Genomic DNA, 19,000 nt, shown 5'->3' with positions numbered 1-19,000 from the left:
AGCACTCGGCAGGCAGAGGCAGGTGGATCTCTGTGAGTTGGAGGCCAGCCTGGTCTACAGAGCTAGTTCCAGGACAGTCAGGTTTACACAGAAAAACCCTGTCTCGAAAAACCAAAACCAAACAAACATATATATATGTTTATATATATATACATACATATATATGAAAACATATATATATGAAAACATCAAAAGAAATTATATATATATATATATTGCATGAGTTTTGTTTTATTTTTCGAGACAGGGTTTCTCTATGTAGCCCTGGCTGTCCTGGAACTCACTCTGTAGACCAGGCTGGCCTTGAACCCAGAAATCTGCCTGCTTCTACCTCCCAAACACTGAGATTAAAGATGTGCGCCACCACTGCCTGACTAAGACATTATTATATTTCTATACATTAGTACATAGTAGTAAATGCTTAAGACGTAGGGTACTTGTAAAGTTTGGAAGAATTTCAGGCACATGTTAGGTTGGTGCCTCAAGAAATGAACTGTTGACATCCAGAAAGTTCTGCCTGGCCACAGTCACCAGGAGGACTCCATTCCCTCTTCCTGTGACAGAAACCAGGACTCCCAGGAAGCATGTCCCCAACTTCCTTACCTAGGGGGCTGGGCAGGGCTGAGAACAAAGCCTGCCTGTGGAGGGTGCATTTCCCACGGAAGCTGCCTGCACCCCTGCCCAGGAGCTGGGCACATGGCTCAGGAAGGGCTCAGTGGCCTAAATATAACTTGGGCTGGGCAGCTGTTGTTCCGGGCACAGATGAAGAGGGAGGGCACTGTGCTGCCCCTGCTCTGCCTAGACTTCCTGTGTCAGGTTCTAGGTGTAGCCTCACTGCCTGGGCCCAGAGCAAGGAGAATGTGGCCTACAACACGCTCTTTGGTATCTGCCCCTACACCGACCTTATTGACTCTCATTTGGATTGGATTTTCTTTTTCTCTCTCTCTTTTTTTTTTTTTTTTTTTTTTTTTTTTTTTTCTGAGACAGGGTCACATGCTGTAGGCCAGGCTGGTCCAGAACTCATTATGTATCCCTGACTGGCCATAAACTATAAATCTTCCCGCCTCCCACACCTGATGTTTTAGTATTTTTGAGGCACCGTCTCATGTAGCCCAGGCTGCCTTCTAACCCATAATCCTATTTGATTACAGGAGTCTTCGGCCACTCCCAGATTGACATTGTCTCCCACTTTCCTTTACTTGCTGGTAAATAGGGTCCCATGAGGCTGCATAGCCAGGCCTGGCACGAACAAGGTCCCTCTGAAGTTTGTTCACTTTGACCCCTCTGGCCCACCTCAGTTCTTGCCCCTGCAGCTCTGCAGCTTGGGCCTTGCTGTTTGTCACAAATTGGGACTCGAGTAGAGGTCAAAGGCACAGGTCTTTACCCCACCTCATCCTAGTCATGTGACCATAAACAGGTAACTTCTCTCTGAGTCTTGATCTCTACCTTTGCAGCTAGCATATTCAGGGTGAATTCCAGGTTGTTGCCTGCCCAGGGTCTGGTTCACAGGGAAGCCCTCATTAGGGAAGGTCTTCAGGTTACAGGCTGGAGCTGAGGGCTCACAAGGAAGTCTGGGCTTAGACACAGAGTTCTGAGACACTGTGGGGGGCAGCCAGTGGAGCAGTTACAGTGTGTGTGTGTGTGTGTGTGTGTGTGTGTGTGTGTGTGTGTGTGTACGCACGCATGTGTGTGTTTTAGGTTTGTCTGGCCTAGCCGATTGTAAGCTAAGTTTGCTGTTTTGAGACCCAGTTTCACACAGCTGGCCTATGAAGCTTAAGGATGGCTTTGAACATCTGATCTTCCTGCCTCTCTCTATTTGCCAAGGGTTGGGATTACACTTATGAACCACCAAACCTGGTTTATGTAGTGCTGGGAAGTGGAACCCAGGGCCTTTGTGCAGGCTAAGCAAGTGCTCTACCGTCTGAGCTCCTCTGCCCCAGTGGTGAGCTATGAAGGGCCATTGTGTGGCGGTCGGTGGGTGGGTGGGTGGGTGGGCAGGGGCAGAATGTGACTGGCACAGCAGATGGGCCATTGTATAAGGGAATGTGCCGCATGTGCCTGACCTTTTCCCGTGTGGCAGGGGTTGGCGGACTGGCATGCCAGGTGGGGGCCAAGCTCAGGAACAGTCCCCTTCTCCGTGCCCCCAGAAGAGCCAGACTGGAGACTGACGGCTCTATGCCTTCTTGGCTTGTGTGTCCCACTTGGGTACCAGTTCCCTTGCCTCTCTGAGAGGACGTATTTTCAGAAGTAAAGCAGGTGTGTGTCTGGTAAACTAAAACCAGTGTCAAAGGCTTGTGACCCAGTATTTGGGAGGCTAAAATGGAAGATCGGGAGTTCAAGGACATCTTCAGCTACGTAGAGAATTCCAATTCTAGGCTAATGTTTACTGAAGACCCTGTCTGAAAGCACCAAGCAAGCCAGGAGGTGGTGGTGTGCACCTTTAATCCCGCCACTCTTGAATCCCAGAGCTCTGGTTTTAATCCCATAGTAGGGAATAAATCAGATGCGGTGGGATTTCAAGTTTGGACTACCTGGCCTGGCTCTGTATTCAGGCTTTTGAGATAGGGACTCGCTGTGTACCCCAGCTGGCCTAGAACTAACTATATGGCACGTGTGGACAAAGAATTGCCAGAATGGGCACAGGGTCAGCTCTCATGAAGCCACTGGGGCCTAGGAAATAATACTGCTGTGTATGTTGTTCTTCCTAGAGACCCAGACCCAGGAGGCCCAGGGAGCTGGAGGTGACCCTCAGGTGAGTGCTGGCTGGTACCACATACCCTTCCTTCTCTGTCTTCCCTGGGTCTGTCTGGTGCCCCATGGCCCTTTGTCCCACCTTGGCAGGCAGCAAGACCTCAAAGGAAGCGTGAAGTCCCTGCTCACAGTTGTGTGTCACCTCAAGTGGGGCTCCGAGCATCAGGAGAAAAGACCAGCACTCAGGAAGCGGTGAGGGGCCCTACTCTTTGTCCACCTGATACCACTCTTGCTTTGACTTCCCTAGCAAGCCTCACCTCTACCCCACGGTCCCCCCGTGCCTCAAGGCTCCATCTTGTACCCCCAGGCTCAGCGGCAGCTGCTCCATGAGGAGCTGAAGTTGGTCCTACAGCAGAAGGAGGAGAGGAAACAGGAGCCTGAGGCCCAGGCGACTCTCTGCCGAGCTATGGAGGCTAGGAGCCGCAGCGCTGAGGTGAGTGTTCACAGGCCAAGGGTGGCAAGGGGGCATGTCCCGGCTCCTCTGGGCGTCAGTGTCCCCATTTCTAGGCTGGAAAGTGTAAATGCTAGGGGGAAATGAACACCTGTAAAATGCTCAGCATAGTGTGGGGCATCCAGGTAGGTGTGGTTGCTTTAATGCCTGCCATTTTAGCTTCCAAGTTCAAGGTCAGCCTGGGCTACTGAGCTGAGACAGCGGCTGATTCTGTGGATCGTGACGAGCTGAGTGAATAGTGAGTGCCAGGCTTGGAGGCACAGACCTGTCATTTGTTCTAACACTTGGAACGATGAAATGGGATGACTCAAGTTCAAGGTCAGCCTGGTCAACTTAGTAAGACTCTGTCTCAAAAAAGTAAAAAAATGTGTTACTCAGGGGTGGGGTAGAGTACCCTAACATGCACGAAGCCCTGGGTTCAATCCTTGGCATTAATGATGATGATGAAACCCAGCAGAGGGGCCAGCCAGATGTCTCAGTGGGTACAGTGCCTGCTGCCGAGCCTGCTGAGCTGAGTTCCATCTCTGGAAGCTCCATGGTAGAAGGAAAGGCCCAGTTCCTACAATTGATTCCCTTAACCGCTATATACACACACATACAGAAGTAAATGGGTGTAAACAAAACTTTGAAAAGAAACCCTGTGACTGGAGAGATGGTTCACTGGCTAAGAGCACTGACTGCTTTTCTAGAGGATTGGTTCCAGTACCCACACGGGGCTCACAACCATCTGTAATTCCTGTCCCAGGAAGATGACACACTCCTGTGACCTCCACTAACACCAGGCAGTGTGGTGCACAGACATACATCTGGAGAAACACCAGTGAACATAAATTTTTGTTTGTTTGTTTGTTTGGTGTTTTTTTGTTTTTGTTTTTGTTTTGCTCCCTCACCCCAAATCTTTTAAAATTAAATTAGAAAATAGCTGGGCGTGGTGGCACAGGCCTCTAATCCCTGTACTTGAGAGGCAGAGGCTGGTGGATCTCTGTAAATTCAAGGCCACCCTGCTATTCATACTGAGTTTTAGGACAGTCAGAGCTGTGAGACTCTGTCCTGAAAGAACAAAACAAAAAAAAAAACTCAACAGAAATCTTTCATCCGCAGGTTCATGCTTATGATCCCAGCGTACCATCCCAGTAGTCAAGGAGGACTACTATGAGTTAGAGTCAACCCGCACTACAGAGTAGACCTTGAGTCAAAATATGCCCCCTACAGTCAGCTGAATCTCTGTGAGTTCGAGGCCATCCTGGTCTATAGAGTGAGCTCCTGGATAGGTTCCAAAGCTACAGAGAAACCCTGTCTTGACAAAAACAAACAAACAAACAAACAAAAAACCCAAGCAAGCAAACAAACAAACAAGAAACCTAGAAAGAAGAGGTGAGGGTAGGGTCAGGGTAGAGGGCTTGGACTCAAAGGGGCGAGTCTAATCCTACACTGCTTTGGCTGTGCAGTCCTAGGCGGGTGACCTAACCTCTTTGAGAACCAACTCCCTCATTGGTGAGATGGGGCAATGGTCCCCACCTCTCTGGGGACTTTGAGGATTGACTTTTTGGCCGTCTGTACAGTCTGGCACTAAGGGAACGCCCTCAGTGACTGTCATTGCTTTTCAATTCTGTTGGCAGTTTTAACCTCTTCTACTGGGCACTGGGCTGGGTGGCTCTACTTATAAAGGAGCCCCATGCAGGCTGAGGGGGACAGGCAAGGGGGTTACTGCTTATAGAGCCCTGGGGTGGAATACCTAAGGACAAGGCTTGACTGTTTAATGTGCTGTGTGCCATTAGGAAGACTACTTTAACTTTCTAGGCTTTACTGCCTTCCTGTGACCTCCTCCAAAATATGGGGGGATGCAATGAGATCCTTCCCAAAGGGGAGTCGAAGGACTATGCTGCTCCCGGAAGCCCAATCCAATGACTTTTTTTGTTTTGTTTTGTTTTGTTTTGTTTTGTTTTGTTTTGTTTTTCCAAGACAGAATTTCTCTGTGTAGCCCTGGCTGTCTTAGAACTCAATCTGTAGATCAGGCTGGCCTCGAACTCAGAGATCTGCCTGCCTCTGCTCAAGTGTTGGAATTAAACGCATGTGCCACCACCGCCTGGCCCCACTCCAACTCTTAGGTTCCATATTGCCCTGCCCTAATCCCTTGAGGCCACTGCAGCGGGGCATCTGGTCTAGTCCTGTTTTTCCCTCTCCAGGCTCTGAGATGGGCACAGGTCCTGGCTGGTCTCAATGCCTTGCACCTGCTCCGTTTCATCCTCGCTTGTTCACAGGCAGATACTTCCCCGTATTACTCAACGTTTCAGGATAGCAATGGGCTCAGGACGTGCACAGGGCTGCCCCAGATGCACACAGCAAAGTGGTTTCCTAGACAGAATCAGATCTCTCGCTTCCTCTACTGGGAAGCAGATGTGAACCCTGTAGTGTGTTTCGGAACAAGGGCTGGTAAATGCCACAAATGCCACTTCTGCTGCGGTTGCCATTCATTACCCACACACCCCCCTCACTGGATTCCCTCTCCCGGGGGAGTTAGAAAATCCACAACAGCATTCTCACACACATTCAAACCCACCGGGGTCAAGGCCCCATTCTTCCATCCTGCGTGCCCTTGTTCTATAGGAATAATTACTCTCAAGTGGAATATTTTTATATGTGTTTTGGTTTGTTTGGTTGGTTTTGTATTGGGAATGGAACCCAGAACCTCGTGCATGCTAGGAAAGGCCTCTACCACTGGGTTAATTCCCTAGGATAGTTATAAAGTTATTAAAGCCCCACCTGGTCTTTAGAATAAGAATATGGATCCCTGGAGTTGGCATTTTGTCTTATGCCTTTAATCCCAGGATTTGGGTGATTGAGGTTGGACTGCCTTGCCTCAGCCTAGGCCTAAGGAATCCCTTTCAGTAAGGGCAGGGGTGAGCATAGTGGGGCACGCCTGTCATCAGCCTGAGACAGAGGCAGGCAGATCACTGTGACTTAAAGACCAGCTTGATGTATGTAGTGTTTCAGGCCAGCCAGAAGCTCATGAGACCCTGCCACAAACAAACAATAAATACATTGAGGGGACAGGTGGGCGGACCTAAGCTCAGTTTCCAGCTTCCACGTTGGACTGTCACAACTAACTGCTTGTGGCTTCAGCTACAGAGGACCCCAAACCTTCCTCTGGCCGCCATTGGCACCCATGTGCATATGCACATTGCACATGTGCACGCGCGCGCGCACACACACACACACACACATCTTTTAAAAGGTCGGGCATGGTGGTACGCATCTTTAATCCCAGCACTCGAAAGTGGATCTCTGTGAGTTCAAGGCCAGCCTGGTCTACATAACAAGTTCAAGGCAGGTCGGGACTCATCCCCTCTCAAAATGAAAAAAGGAAAAGAAGGAAGGAAGGAGGGAGACAGGAAGGAAGGAAGGAAGATAGGAAAGAAGATGAATAAGCCTCTCAAAGATGCCTCTTAGGCACTCCAAGCGGCCCCACTCCATGATCTGGCTCTGTCCACGCACCCCCTCCTCTTCCAGACCCGACCCTTGCTCCTCCGGACCCCGATCCTCCGGAGAGCGAGCGGGAGGGTAGAGCAAGAGAAGGAAAACCATGGCAAGCTCAGGACGAGGTGCCGTCCTGGAGCGTCATTACGACCCCTCGCTGCCCACCACAGGAGCTGAGACGAGCCGAGCTGGTGGAGATTATCGTGGAGACCGAGGCTCAGACGGGGGTCAGCGGCATCAACGTAGCGGGCGGCGGCAAAGAAGGAATTTTCGTCCGCGAGCTGCGCGAGGATTCACCTGCAGCCAGGAGCCTCAGCTTGCAGGAAGGTGGGCGTGGCCTGGACATGGAGAGGCGGAGCGGGTCTTCGGGGGCGGGACTAAGAATCTCCCTTGGGTTGGGGGCGTGGCCTGGGGGCGGGGCGGGGCTGATCTGCGGAGGCGGAGTTGGGAATCTGCTGGGGGGGGCTGGGTTAGGGCGTGATGGGAGTGGGGCGGAGCCTGGTGGCATAGTGGGGACGGGGCTGACATGCGTGGGTGTGGTTAGGTATCTGCCTAGAGTCCTGGCGGGGATGTAACTGACAGTGGGCCTGTTTGCCAGGAGGCGGGGTTAAGAAGTTGGGGTGAGGCTTTCCTTGTTCTTTTCCTGAATCTAGGTCCTACTCGACCATGACAGGCAAGCGCTCTACCATTGAATTACATCTCATTCACTGTTTGTGGGGCTCGGGAAATTGAGTCAGGGCTTCATGGAACCCAGGTTTGCATCGAACTCGCTGTACAGCTATGAATAACTTGACGCCATCTCCCAAAGAGCTAGGATTAAAGGCATGCACCACCATGCCCAGCTTTCCAATTCCCTTTTAAATTTTTGAGAGTCTTCCTAAGTTGCCACGTTGTCCTTGAATTTCCTGTATAACTCTGGCTGGCCTTGAACTTGAAAGATGATTATTTTATTAGTGTGGGTGTTTTGCCTCCAAGTACGTCTGTGTGCCTTGTGCCTGCTGTACCTCTGGAGGCCAGAAGAGGGCACGGGATTCCTGTGAGCCGCCAAGTGGGTGCCAGGACAAATATGGATCCTCTGGAAGGGCAGAGAGCACACTCTTACATTGTTTTTGGTTTTTTCTTTTTTGGTTTTTCGAGACAGGGTTTCTCTGTGTAACAGCTCTGGTTGCCCTGGAACTCGCTTTGTAGACCAGGCTGGCCTCCAACTCACAGAGATCCGCCTGCCTCTGTCTCACGAGTGCTGGGATTAAAGGGGTGAGCCACCACAACTGGAGAGCACCCTTAACCACTGAGCCTTCTTGCTAGCCATTGGTCTTGAACTTTTGATCCTTCTGCCTCAGCCTCCGGGTAGCTTGGATGACAGGCCTGAGTGACCATGCCCAGCTGGCACCGTGATTATTTAAGGCCAGTTCATTGTCTGTGTTGAACTCCCAGAACCCTCGTGATATTTTTGTGTCTCCATATTTTCATCTTTAAATGGGAATAATTATCACTGATCTCATGAGGTTATTATGTAGCTCAAATGAGTCAGGTTTTGAAAACAGCACACAGCGAAGTGTCCCACAGTAAACACTATGTAAGTGCTAATTAATGTGTTATTGGGACAGGAGAAAGGGGTGGAGTTAACTTGAGGTGAAGAGCCGAGCTTAAATAATTAAATGAAAGACATTTTAAGAAATATGGATGAAGCCGATTTGACTTATGTATTGCATGTAACAATTATTCTTTTTTATTTTTATTTTTTTTGAAAAGGAGTTTTTTTTAACTTAAAGGTTTTTTTAAATATTTATTTATTATGTATATAATATCCTGTCTGTATGCCTGAAGGCCAGAAGAGGGCATCAGACCCCATTACAGATGGTTGTGAGCCACCATGTGATTGCTGGGAATTGAACTCAGGACCTTTGGAAGAGCAGGCAATGCTCTTAACCACTGAGCCATCTCTCCAGCCCCTCCATAATAATTCTTTACAAAGCATCTTATTGCTTTGGCTACAATGGTGAACAAAACAAAGCAAGATTGCTGCACCTAAGTCATTTACAATATAGGGGGGGAGACACTAGTAAGGAGGTCAGGGGAAGAGCAATTTTGAAGGGCTTATATGGACTATGACTTTTTTTCTGTGACGTATGCAGAGAAGCAGGGATACAGCCTGTTGAGCTGCTTCATTCATAGTCTGACTGTCCGAGGCAGCATCAGGAGCAAGATCAACAACAGGGGTGGTTCTTGGATGAGCCACTAAGAGATGATGGATGCTCAGGTTGCAGGTGGGGTTGCTGAAAAGAAGGGTTTGGATTCTGGATATTCTGGATCTAGGTGTGGGGTACGATGGAGAGGGAGGTTTCCAGGACATTCCCAGGGACCACTCTAGGGTGAGGCTGGAGCTCAGTGGTCCAGCACTTGGCCAGCATGGATGAGGCCCTAGTTTCATCTCTAGTACTCCCAGGAGTTTTTACCTGAACAGGGAGTAGCCTGCTGATAACTGGAGAAAGAAAGAGTGTAAGTGCTTTTGTCTATTTTAAAACTCAAGGACAATTTTATTTCAGACTGGGAGAAAAACACCAAGGCAAGCAAGCTGTAAGTCTTTGCAATGGCTGAGAGGAGGGAGTGGAAGAGAGAAAACCAGGCCTTTTAAAGTTAGAGTCCAAGCAAGCGGTGGCGGTTAGTAAGCGGTCACATGACTGAAGTGGCTGTGGAGCCTCAGAGAGAGTGAGAAAGACACTGTCAGGAAAAGCTTGCCCAGAACCTGAGCAGAATCCAAAAGAAAGAGAGGTCACCAGGCTCTCGAGTGCTGCACGATCGAAGCTCTGCCTTCGCTGTTTGGTTTTTGGTTTTACTTTTTGAGATCCAGGCTAGCCTTAGATTCAAGATTCTCCTGCCCCAGCCTCCCAAGGGTCGCTGGGAAAATGGGCATTCACCATCAGACCTCTTAGATCAAAGCTGTCTCTTCCACACCGGCTGGAGCTGTGGATGGACAGCTGGGTAGACAATTCACCCTTCCCGTCTGTGTTCTGCATCTGAGTGTTTAGCCAATCAGAGACTGAAAATATCTGTGAGAGGGTGGGGGAGCTCGTACTGAGCATGTCTGGACGTTTTTCTTGTCACTGTTCCCTAAGCAACACAGCTGAGGGGCTAGAGAGGGGACTCTGAAGCTAAGAGCATTTGCTGATCATGCAGGGAGCCTGGGTTCAATTCCCAGCACCAACATGGTGGCTCACAACTGTCCCCTGCAGGTATTCCAGGAGGTCACAAGCCCTCTTCTGGCCTCTGTGCTGTCATGTGCATGGAGCACATAAAGTAAGAATGAACAACTCTTTAAAAACAAAGGGACAACTATTTATATGACATTTACACTGTATCAGACATGATCTGGAGCTGGGCCTAATACTGGCCTGTCATCCCAGCAGCCCGTGGGAACCTGGGGCAGGGGAATCTTGAGTTTAAGGCTAGGCTGGACCACCTAGGGAGACTTTGTCTCAAAAAATAAATAACTATTTTGGAGGCAGGAGAATGGAAATTTAAAGGCCTGCCTAGGCAACTTAGTAACATCCTGTTTCAAATACTGGAAAGAGGACTAGGGCTGTGGCTCAGTGATAGAGGATTTGCCCAGAGTCAGCAAGTTAGAGCCTGGGGGTGTGGCTCAGAGGTAGAACATTAGTCCATATATGCTGTAGGCCCTGTCTCCAGCACCATTAAAAACAAAAGGTGGAGGCTGAAGAGATGGCTCAGTATTTAAGTAAAAGCGTTGGTTACCCTGCTTCTTTTTTCCCTTTTTCTTTGGAGACAGGGTTTCTCCACACCTGGCACCAAGAGATGGTTTAAAGTACAGGGATGATGTGTATAGGTTTAATGCAAATACTATACCTGTTTTTGGGACTTGGACATTCACGGGTTTGTTGTCTGGGGTGGATAGTGTTCCAAAGAAATTCCCTGCAAAGATTGGAGTGCAGAAGAGAGCATTAAAGGAGGGAAACATAAACTTGGATGTTAGAAGAAGCAGACTTTTTTTTTTAAGTGTTTTTTCAAGACAGGGTTTCTCTGTAGCTTTGGAACCTGTCCTAAACTCACTTTGTAGACCAGGCTGACCTCAAATTCAGAGATTTGCCTGTCTCTGCCTACCAAATGCTGGGATTAAAGATGGGCACCACCTGGCTGGGTTTTTTTGTTTGTTTGTTTGTTTTTGTTTTTGTTTTGTTTTGTTTTGTTTTGTTTTTGAGACGGGGTTTCTCTAAGTAGCCCTGGCTGTCCTGGAACTCACTCTGTGGACCAGGCTGGCCTCAGACTCATGAAAATCCACCTGCACCTGCCTCCCAAGTGCTGGAATTAAAGGCATGCATCACCACTGCCCTGTTAGAAGCCGACATTTTGCTAAATTTCACAAAATTTCCCAACTGGGACACTATAGTCCTAATATTCAGGAGGCTGAGACCAGAGGATTGATAGTTTGAGGCCAGCAATGGATTGATTCATAGTGAGAGATCAAGACCAGCCTGAGCTATACAAGGAGAGATTCAAATAATCAAAAGCAAAAAACAAACGCTGGAGAGAGATCAGTGGTTAAGACACTGCAGCCAGCAGTTTCCTAGCACCCTCGCTGGGCAGCTTACAACCTCCTTAACTCCAGTTCCAGAAGGTACGAAGCGCCCTCCTGGCCTCTGTGGGAAGCAGCGTGTGTACGCACGTGAACACACATACACACACACACACACATGATAAATATTAAAACACACACAATAGGCTGAAGAGATGGCTCAGCGGTTAAGAGCATTGCCTGCTTGTCCAAAGGCCCTAAGTTCAATTCCCAGAAACCACATGGTGGCTCACAACCATCTGTAATGAGGTCTGGTGCCCTCTTCTGGCCTGCAGGCTTACACGCAGACAGAATATTATATACATGATAAATAAATAGTTAAAAAAATAAAATAAAACACACACAATAAAAAGTGTCACAGGGGCTGGAGAAATGGTTCTGTGGTTAAGAGTGCTTGCTGAACTTGCTGGGGACCCTAGTTCAGTTCCCAGCACCCATATCACATGGCTCATAGCCACTTGTAACTCTGGCTATAGGGTATATGATGCCCTCTTGTGACCTCAAAGAGCACCCACATAAACAAGGCATACATGCCAAGCCTCCTTAGCCTTATTCCCCAGGGAAAGGTGAGTGTGCTAACTGCTCATTCCTCAGTCCAACATGCAGGACAATCAGACACAACAGGGAGTCAAGTCAAAGCAGGAACTCAGTTTATTACTGTGAGCATCAGCTTATATAGGTTAAGTGACATCGTGTGATACAGGGGTACTCCAGCCAATGAGAGACAGCCAAGCCCTCCCCCTGGCTGGAGGGGAGTCTACCTAGATTTTGCTGTCTCATCCTGACTTGGTAGCTTTGAGACTATCCTTCAAACTTGAGCCAGGCCTCGAGGTACAGGCCCTGAGATAATTTTGGCCCAACTCATACACACACAGGGCCATACATTAAAAGCCAAGAGAGCAAGGGTGGCAACACACTTCTTTAATTCCAGACCCTGGGAAACAGAGAGAAGGGGCTAGACAAAGAACGTCTGCCAGTGTGTTTTCTTTATGTATGTGTGGTATTGGAGACTGAACCCAGGACATCCTTCATGCTAGGCAAGCATGCTCTATCGTAGAGCTACGTCTCCAGTCCCAACAGTGTGTTTTTATGCGTTCAAGAATATGGGGGAGAATCCGTCCACAGACAGCAAGGAACTGCCATATGGGCTATCACCTTTATAACCCATAGCCTGGAGTGGTAGCAAATGGCTGTAATCTTAGCACTTGAGGTGAAGACCGAAGGATCAGGGGTTTTAGATCATCCTTCGCTATTATAGTAAATTGAACTACACGAAACTCCTGCGGGCGCTCATGAATGTTACTTTTTGATGGATGTTACTCTATCCAGTCCACCATAAGTGGCCTGGTTGGTTCAATTTGTATAGGAGCGGGGCCAAAGCCAAAGGAACCAGCTTCGTTCCTCTGATATTTTCTCTCTCAAGCCAGAGGCAGAGATAAGCAGGGTCAAAATCTGGGCCTGGGCCTCACTTGGCTGACTCCTACGAAGTGGGCGTGTCCCGTGTGGGTGGAGCCAGGGGAACTCACTCCCCGCCCACCTCTACCTCGCTTGCAGGGGACCAGCTGTTGAGTGCCCGCGTGTTCTTTGAGAACTTCAAATACGAGGACGCGCTTCGCCTGCTGCAATGCGCCGAGCCTTACAAGGTCTCCTTCTGCCTGAAGCGCACGGTGCCCACGGGGGACCTGGCGCTGCGGCCCGGGACGGTGTCTGGCTACGAGATGAAGGGCCCGCGGGCCAAAGTGGCCAAGCTGGTACGCGTGCTTAGCCCGGTCCAGGCCCAGGGCGGCCCCAGCGACCCTGTCTCTGCGCCGTAAACCCTACTCCCTGCTATCATGGCCCAGTTTATCCCTTTGTCTTGTCACTAACCCAACACTAATTCACCCTCTGCCCCTTGTTCACTGCTCCTAAACTCAGCCCCCCTGGAAGGAGGATGCGCCAATCAGAAGGTGGCTCTCGCCCATCCCCATCAAGGGAATCAGGCTCATTAGGGGCCTCAGAGGCCTCCTAGAAGGCCAGATTCTAGCCCAAGGGCTGTTGGGTTACTGAGCAACCCGAGTGTCTTTTCCTCTCTGGGTACCAGTCTCTCCATCTCTACAATGAGAACGTTGGAAAGGCCTCAAATTTTTGGGTCCCTGTTGCTACCACCCCTGTCCATTCACAGTGAGTTTCTAAATGACTGTCATTGCTTTCCTGGGGTGAAGTGACAGACAGGCAATGTATCCTCAAGACATCCCCAGCCTGGTATAATACTAGGTGGGGTTTTATTTTTCTGTCCACTCCCAGCCTCCCACTGTCCCACAGCCTCCTCTCTCCTGCCTCTCTCCTCTCTCCTCAGAACATCCAGCATCTGTCCCCTGTGAAGAAGAAGAAGATGATGCCAGGGGCCCTGGGGACCCCTGCAGATTTGGCCCCTGTTGACGTCGAGTTCTCCCTTCCCAAGTTCTCCCGACTGCGTCGGGGTCTCAAAGCCGAGGCTGCCAAGGGGCCTGTCCCAGCTGCCCCTGCCCGTCGACGACTCCAGCTGCCTCGGCTACGTGTCCGAGAAGTGGCCGAAGAGGCCCAGGTAGCACGAATGGCTGCTGCTGCTCCTCCCCCAAGGAAGGCCAAGGCAGAGGCTGAGGTAGCCACAGGAGCTGGGTTCACAGCCCCTCAGCTAGAGCTAGTTGGGCCTCGGCTGCCAAGTGCTGAGGTGGGTGTCCCTCAGGTGTCAGCTCCCAAGGGGACCCCATCAACAGAGGCAGCCAGTGGCTTTGCTCTCCATCTGCCGACCCTTGGGCTCAGAGCCCCAGCTGCACCAGCTGTGGAGCCCCCAGCCATAGGAATCCAGGTCCCACAAGTGGAGCTCCCCACCCTCCCCTCTCTTCCCACACTTCCATGTCTGGACACCCAGGAAGGGGCTGTAGTGATAAAAGTCCCCACCCTGGATGTGGCAGCACCTTCTGTGGGGGTGGACCTGGCTTTGCCAGGTACAGAGGTGGAGGCCCCAGGAGAGGTACCTGAGGTGGTCCTGAAGATGCCCCGCCTCAGTTTCCCCCGCTTTGGGGTTCGAGGGAAGGAAGCTACTGAAGTCAAGGTGGTCAAGGGCAGCCCCGAGGCCAAAGCGAAGGGTCCCAGACTTCGAATGCCCACCTTTGGGCTTTCTCTCCTGGAGCCCCGGCCCTCTGGTCCTGAAGCTGGCGCTGAGAGCAAGCTAAAGCTCCCTACCCTCAAGATGCCCTCTTTTGGCATTGGCGCAGCTGGGCCTGATGTCAAGGCCCCAAAAGGGCCGGAAGTGAAGCTCCCTAAGGTTCCTGAGGTCAAACTCCCGAAAGTGCCTGAGGCAGTCATTCCAGATGTGCGACTCCCCGAGGTACAACTGCCCAAAATGTCAGAGGTGAAACTTCCAAAGATCCCTGAGGTGGCCGTACCTGATGTTCACCTTCCGGAAGTGCAGCTGCCCAAAGTCCCTGAGATGAAGCTCCCGAAGGTGCCTGAGATGGCTGTACCTGATGTACACCTCCCAGAAGTACAGCTCCCAAAAGTTCCAGAGATGAAACTCCCAGAGATGAAACTCCCGAAGGTGCCCGAGATGGCCGTGCCTGATGTTCGACTTCCGGAGGTTCAGCTGCCCAAAGTGTCGGAGATGAAGCTCCCTAAGATGCCCGAGATGGCCGTGCCTGATGTTCGGCTCCCGGAAGTTCAGCTGCCCAAAGTGTCGGAGATGAAGCTCCCTAAGATGCCCGAGGTGGCCGTGCCCGATGTTCGGCTCCCGGAAGTTCAGCTGCCCAAAGTGTCGGAGATGAAGCTCCCTAAGATGCCCGAGGTGGCCGTGCCCGATGTTCGGCTCCCGGAAGTTCAGCTGCCCAAAGTGTCGGAGATGAAGCTCCCTAAGATGCCCGAGGTGGCCGTGCCCGATGTTCGGCTCCCGGAAGTTCAGCTGCCCAAAGTGTCGGAGATGAAGCTCCCTAAGATGCCCGAGGTGGCCGTGCCTGATGTTCGGCTCCCGGAAGTTCAGCTGCCCAAAGTGTCGGAGATGAAGCTCCCTAAGATGCCCGAGGTGGCCGTGCCCGATGTTCGGCTCCCGGAAGTTCAGCTGCCCAAAGTGTCAGAGATCAAAGTGCCTGACGTGAAACTTCCTGAAATGAAGCTTCCAGAAATAAAACTGCCCAAAGTGCCCGAGATGGCAGTGCCCGACGTCCACCTCCCAGAGCTGCAGCTTCCTAAAGTATCAGACATGCGACTGCCTGAAATTCAAGTGCCACAAGTCCCAGAGGTGCATCTTCCTAAGGTGCCAGAGATGAAGTTGTCCACAGTTTCTGAGGTGCAGAGAAAAGCCGTAGGGGTGGAGCAGGCAGAAGGGACTGAATTTAGTTTCAAGTTGCCCAAGGTGACCTTGCCCAAGTTAGGGAAGGTGGGCAAGCCCAGTGAGGCAGGTATTGAGGTTCCAGGTAAACTCATGACACTTCCCTGTCTGCAGCCAGAGGTGGGCAGTGAGGTGACTCGCGTTAGTGTCCCCTCCCTCTCTCTGCCTTCTGTGGAGCTTGACTTGCCTGGGGCCCTGGGCCTGGAGGGACAAGTCCAAGAAGCCCCCTTGGTCAAAGTGGAGAAGCCAGAGGGCCCCAGGGTGGCAGCAGGTGTTGGAGAGGTGGGCTTCCGGGTGCCCTCTGTGGAGATTGTAACTCCACAGTTGCCCACGGCTGAAGTTGAGAAAGAGCAGCTAGAGATGGTAGAATTGAAAGTCAAACCCACTTCCAAGTTCTCTCTGACCAAATTTGGACTTTCGGGACCCAAAGTGGTCAAGGCCGAGGTGGAGGGGCCTGGACGAGCCACCAAGCTGAAGGTCTCCAAGTTTGCTATCTCACTCCCCAAAGCTCGAACTGGGACCGAAGCTGAAGCGAAAGGAGCTGGGGAAGCAGGGATGCTGCCTGCCCTGGACCTGTCCATCCCACAGCTCAGCCTGGATGCTCATCTGCCCTCAGGCAAAGCAGAGGTAGCAGGGGCTGAGAGCAAGCCCAAGGGGCCCAGGTTTGCACTGCCCAAGTTTGGGGTGAAGGGCCGGGACTCGGAAGCTGAAGTACTAGTGGCAGGGGAAGCTGAGCTTGAGGGAAAAGGCTGGGGCTGGGATGGGAAGGTGAGGATGCCAAAGCTTAAGATGCCCTCTTTTGGACTGTCCCGAGGGAAGGAAGTAGAAGTTGAGGATGGACGTGTTAGCCCTGGTGAAAAACTGGAGGCCATAGCTGGTCAGCTTAAGATTCCTGAGGTAGAACTGGTCACACCAGGAACTCAAGAGGTAGAAGCTGCTGCCAGTGGAGTGAAGCCATCAGGTCCGAAGGTGTCCACCACTGGGCAGGCGGTGGCAGAGGGCCAAGAGGGAGTGCTAAGGGTGCCCACCCTGGGCATCTCACTGCCCCAGGTAGAACTGACCAGCTTTCGCGAGGCAGGAACTGAAATTGCAGCTCCATCTGCAGAGGGCACAGCAGGCTCTAGGGTTCAGGTGCCCCAGGTGATGCTGGATCTGCCTGGAACCCAGGTGGCAGGGGGTGATCTCTTAGTAGGTGAGGGCATCTTCAAGATGCCCACAGTCACAGTGCCCCAGCTAGAGCTGGATGTCGGGCTGAGCCACGAAGCCCAGGCTGGTGAAGCAGCCAAGAGTGAGGGTGGCTTGAAGCTGAAGCTGCCCACCCTGGGTGCGGGAGGCAAAGGAGAGGGTACTGAGCGTGAGGACCCCGGGGCGCAGCGCACCTTCCAGCTTCCTGATGTGGAACTCACTTCCCCAGTCAGTAGCCATGCTGAGTACCAAGTGGTTGAGGGTGATGGGGATGCTGGACACAAACTCAAGGTTCGGCTGCCCCTGTTTGGTCTGGTGAGGGCTAAGGAAGGAGTGGAAGGCGGAGAAAAGGCCAAGAGTCCAAAGCTCAGGCTGCCCAGAGTGGGCTTCAGCCAAAGTGAGGCGGTCTCCGGAGAAGGCTCTCCAAGTCCTGAGGAGGAAGAGGGCAGTGGGGAAGGAGCTTCTGGTCGCCGGGGTCGGGTCAGGGTCCGATTGCCTCGTGTAGGCTTGGCTTCCCCTTCCAAAGTCTCTAAGGGACAAGAGGGTGAAACAACTTCCAAGTCCCCAGTTGGGGAGAAGTCACCCAAATTCCGCTTTCCCAGGGTGTCCCTAAGCCCCAAGGCCCGGAGTGGGAGTAGGGACCGGGAAGAAGGTGGATTCAGGGTCCGACTGCCCAGTGTGGGGTTTTCAGAAACAGCAGCTCCGGGCTCCACAAGGGTTGAGGGAACCCAGGCTGCTGCCATCTGAAGCCCTGGACAGAGGTGGATTCCCCTCTTGCCTTCCCATCCCCCACCCCAACTCCCCATTTTGTGTGTGACATTACTAGCACTAATCCTCAGAAGGCTCGGAGATGGGCAACTGACTCAGGCAGGAGCCAGAGGCCGGGGACACCTCATTAGCAGAAGTGCCTGTATATTAAGCCAAGCTATGTGAATAAAATAATTCAAAAGTTGCCATGTGTCCTGGTTCCTGTGTGTGCTCAAGTGTGTGTGTGTGTGTGTGTGTGTCTCCTTATTTGTGTCCTCTCCCAGGCTTATGCAATGTTAGTTGAACGGTCCTGGGGGACCCACTGCCCTCAGCAAGTGAACTTTTGTCCATCTTTCTCTTTTCATAAACAGGACTTTATTTTACTTTTGGTGGCTTGGGGATTGACCTTCAGGGCTTTCGTGTATGCTAGCCAAGTATTCTACCCCAGAACTACAACTCCAGCTTTTAAAAAAGCACTTTTAGTTTAATCCCGGCACTTGGGAGGCAGAGGCAGGCGGATCTCTGTGAGTTTGAGGCCAGCCTGGTCTACAAGAGCTAGTTCCAGGACAGGCTCCAAAGCTACAGAGAAACCCTGTCTCGAAAAAAAAAAAAAAGCACTTTTAGTATTTTATCTGTAAGGGGATTTTCCTTGTATATCATAAGCATGCCTGGTGCCTGTGGAGGCCAGAAATTCCAGAGATTTGTGAGCCACCACGTGGGTGCTAGAAATTGAACCCAGGTCCCCTGGAAGAGCAACCAATGCTCCCTAACTACTGAACATCTCCCCTCTACCCCTTTGACTTGATCTTTTTTTTTTTTTTTTTTTTGAAGCAAAGCCTCATACACCAGACTAGTCTCAAACTATGTAGTCAAGGATGAGTCTGCTACCTGCCCTCTATGCCTCTATCTCCCAAGAGCTGGGATTGGAGGTCTATGCCACCATGTCTGGTGGGAATTCATGTGGTGCTGGGAATTCAGCTCAGGGCCTCATCCGTGCTGGACAAATACTCCACCAAGCGAGCTACATCCAACCCCTTAACTTTTAATTTTGAATTTCACTGTCTCCCAAGCTGGCTCGGATCTCCCTTCCATTGTTTTCACTCATCCTGCCTCAGCCTTCTGAGAAGAGTTGGAGCACAGACTGAGCCACCAAGGCCACTCTGCCAGGCGCCACCCTCCCTTTCCCGTCTGTCTGGTTTGACTGCCCTGTACACTTAGGGCCTCGCCCAAGGAGGCGTCTCCTGGTTCCTGGGTTGGAATCAAGGCTTCAGAGCCTCACTCTTAGGATCGGGTCCCAGGGTCCAGAATGCCCGACGCTGCTCAGCTCCTGGGAACTGGGGGCCACCCTTTCCCTCATCTTACACTCACTGGCAGGGATCTAGGCCTCTCTGTGACATACAATCCTAGTCCAACCCCAAGTCTTTTCTACAGAACTCAATTCTGCCCTACCTGCCTC

The 19,000-nt window shown here is 51.4% G+C and overlaps 1 protein-coding gene across 2 annotated transcripts in view; it reads left to right on the top strand.

Moving 5' to 3' along the window:
• The window catches only part of Prx (periaxin), a 19,112-nt gene extending 1,399 nt beyond the window's left edge, over positions 1–17,713 (top strand). The window contains exons 2-8 of one of the 2 annotated variants that reach the window (XM_050129074.1): positions 2,709–2,752; positions 2,842–2,943; positions 3,059–3,184; positions 6,850–7,006; positions 12,825–13,021; positions 13,606–15,228; positions 15,307–17,713. In XM_050129074.1, the coding sequence (XP_049985031.1) occupies positions 3,158–3,184; positions 6,850–7,006; positions 12,825–13,021; positions 13,606–15,228; positions 15,307–17,544 (4,242 nt within the window). In that variant the 5' untranslated portion in view covers positions 2,709–2,752; positions 2,842–2,943; positions 3,059–3,157 and the 3' untranslated portion in view covers positions 17,545–17,713. Of the gene's footprint in view, positions 1–2,708; positions 2,753–2,841; positions 2,944–3,058; positions 3,185–6,849; positions 7,007–12,824; positions 13,022–13,605 lie in introns of both variants that reach the window. The other variant, XM_050129073.1, reaches the window with a different exon arrangement.
• Positions 17,714–19,000: the final 1,287 nt, after the last annotated feature.

The sequence above is a fragment of the Alexandromys fortis genome, unplaced genomic scaffold, assembly GCF_014885135.2.
Source record: "Alexandromys fortis isolate MF-2015 unplaced genomic scaffold, M_Fortis_MF-2015_v1.1 scaffold_293, whole genome shotgun sequence".
Taxonomy (NCBI): Eukaryota; Metazoa; Chordata; class Mammalia; order Rodentia; family Cricetidae; genus Alexandromys; species Alexandromys fortis.
Note: the sequence above shows the minus strand (reverse complement) of the source record. Positions and strands in the feature narration are given on the sequence as shown.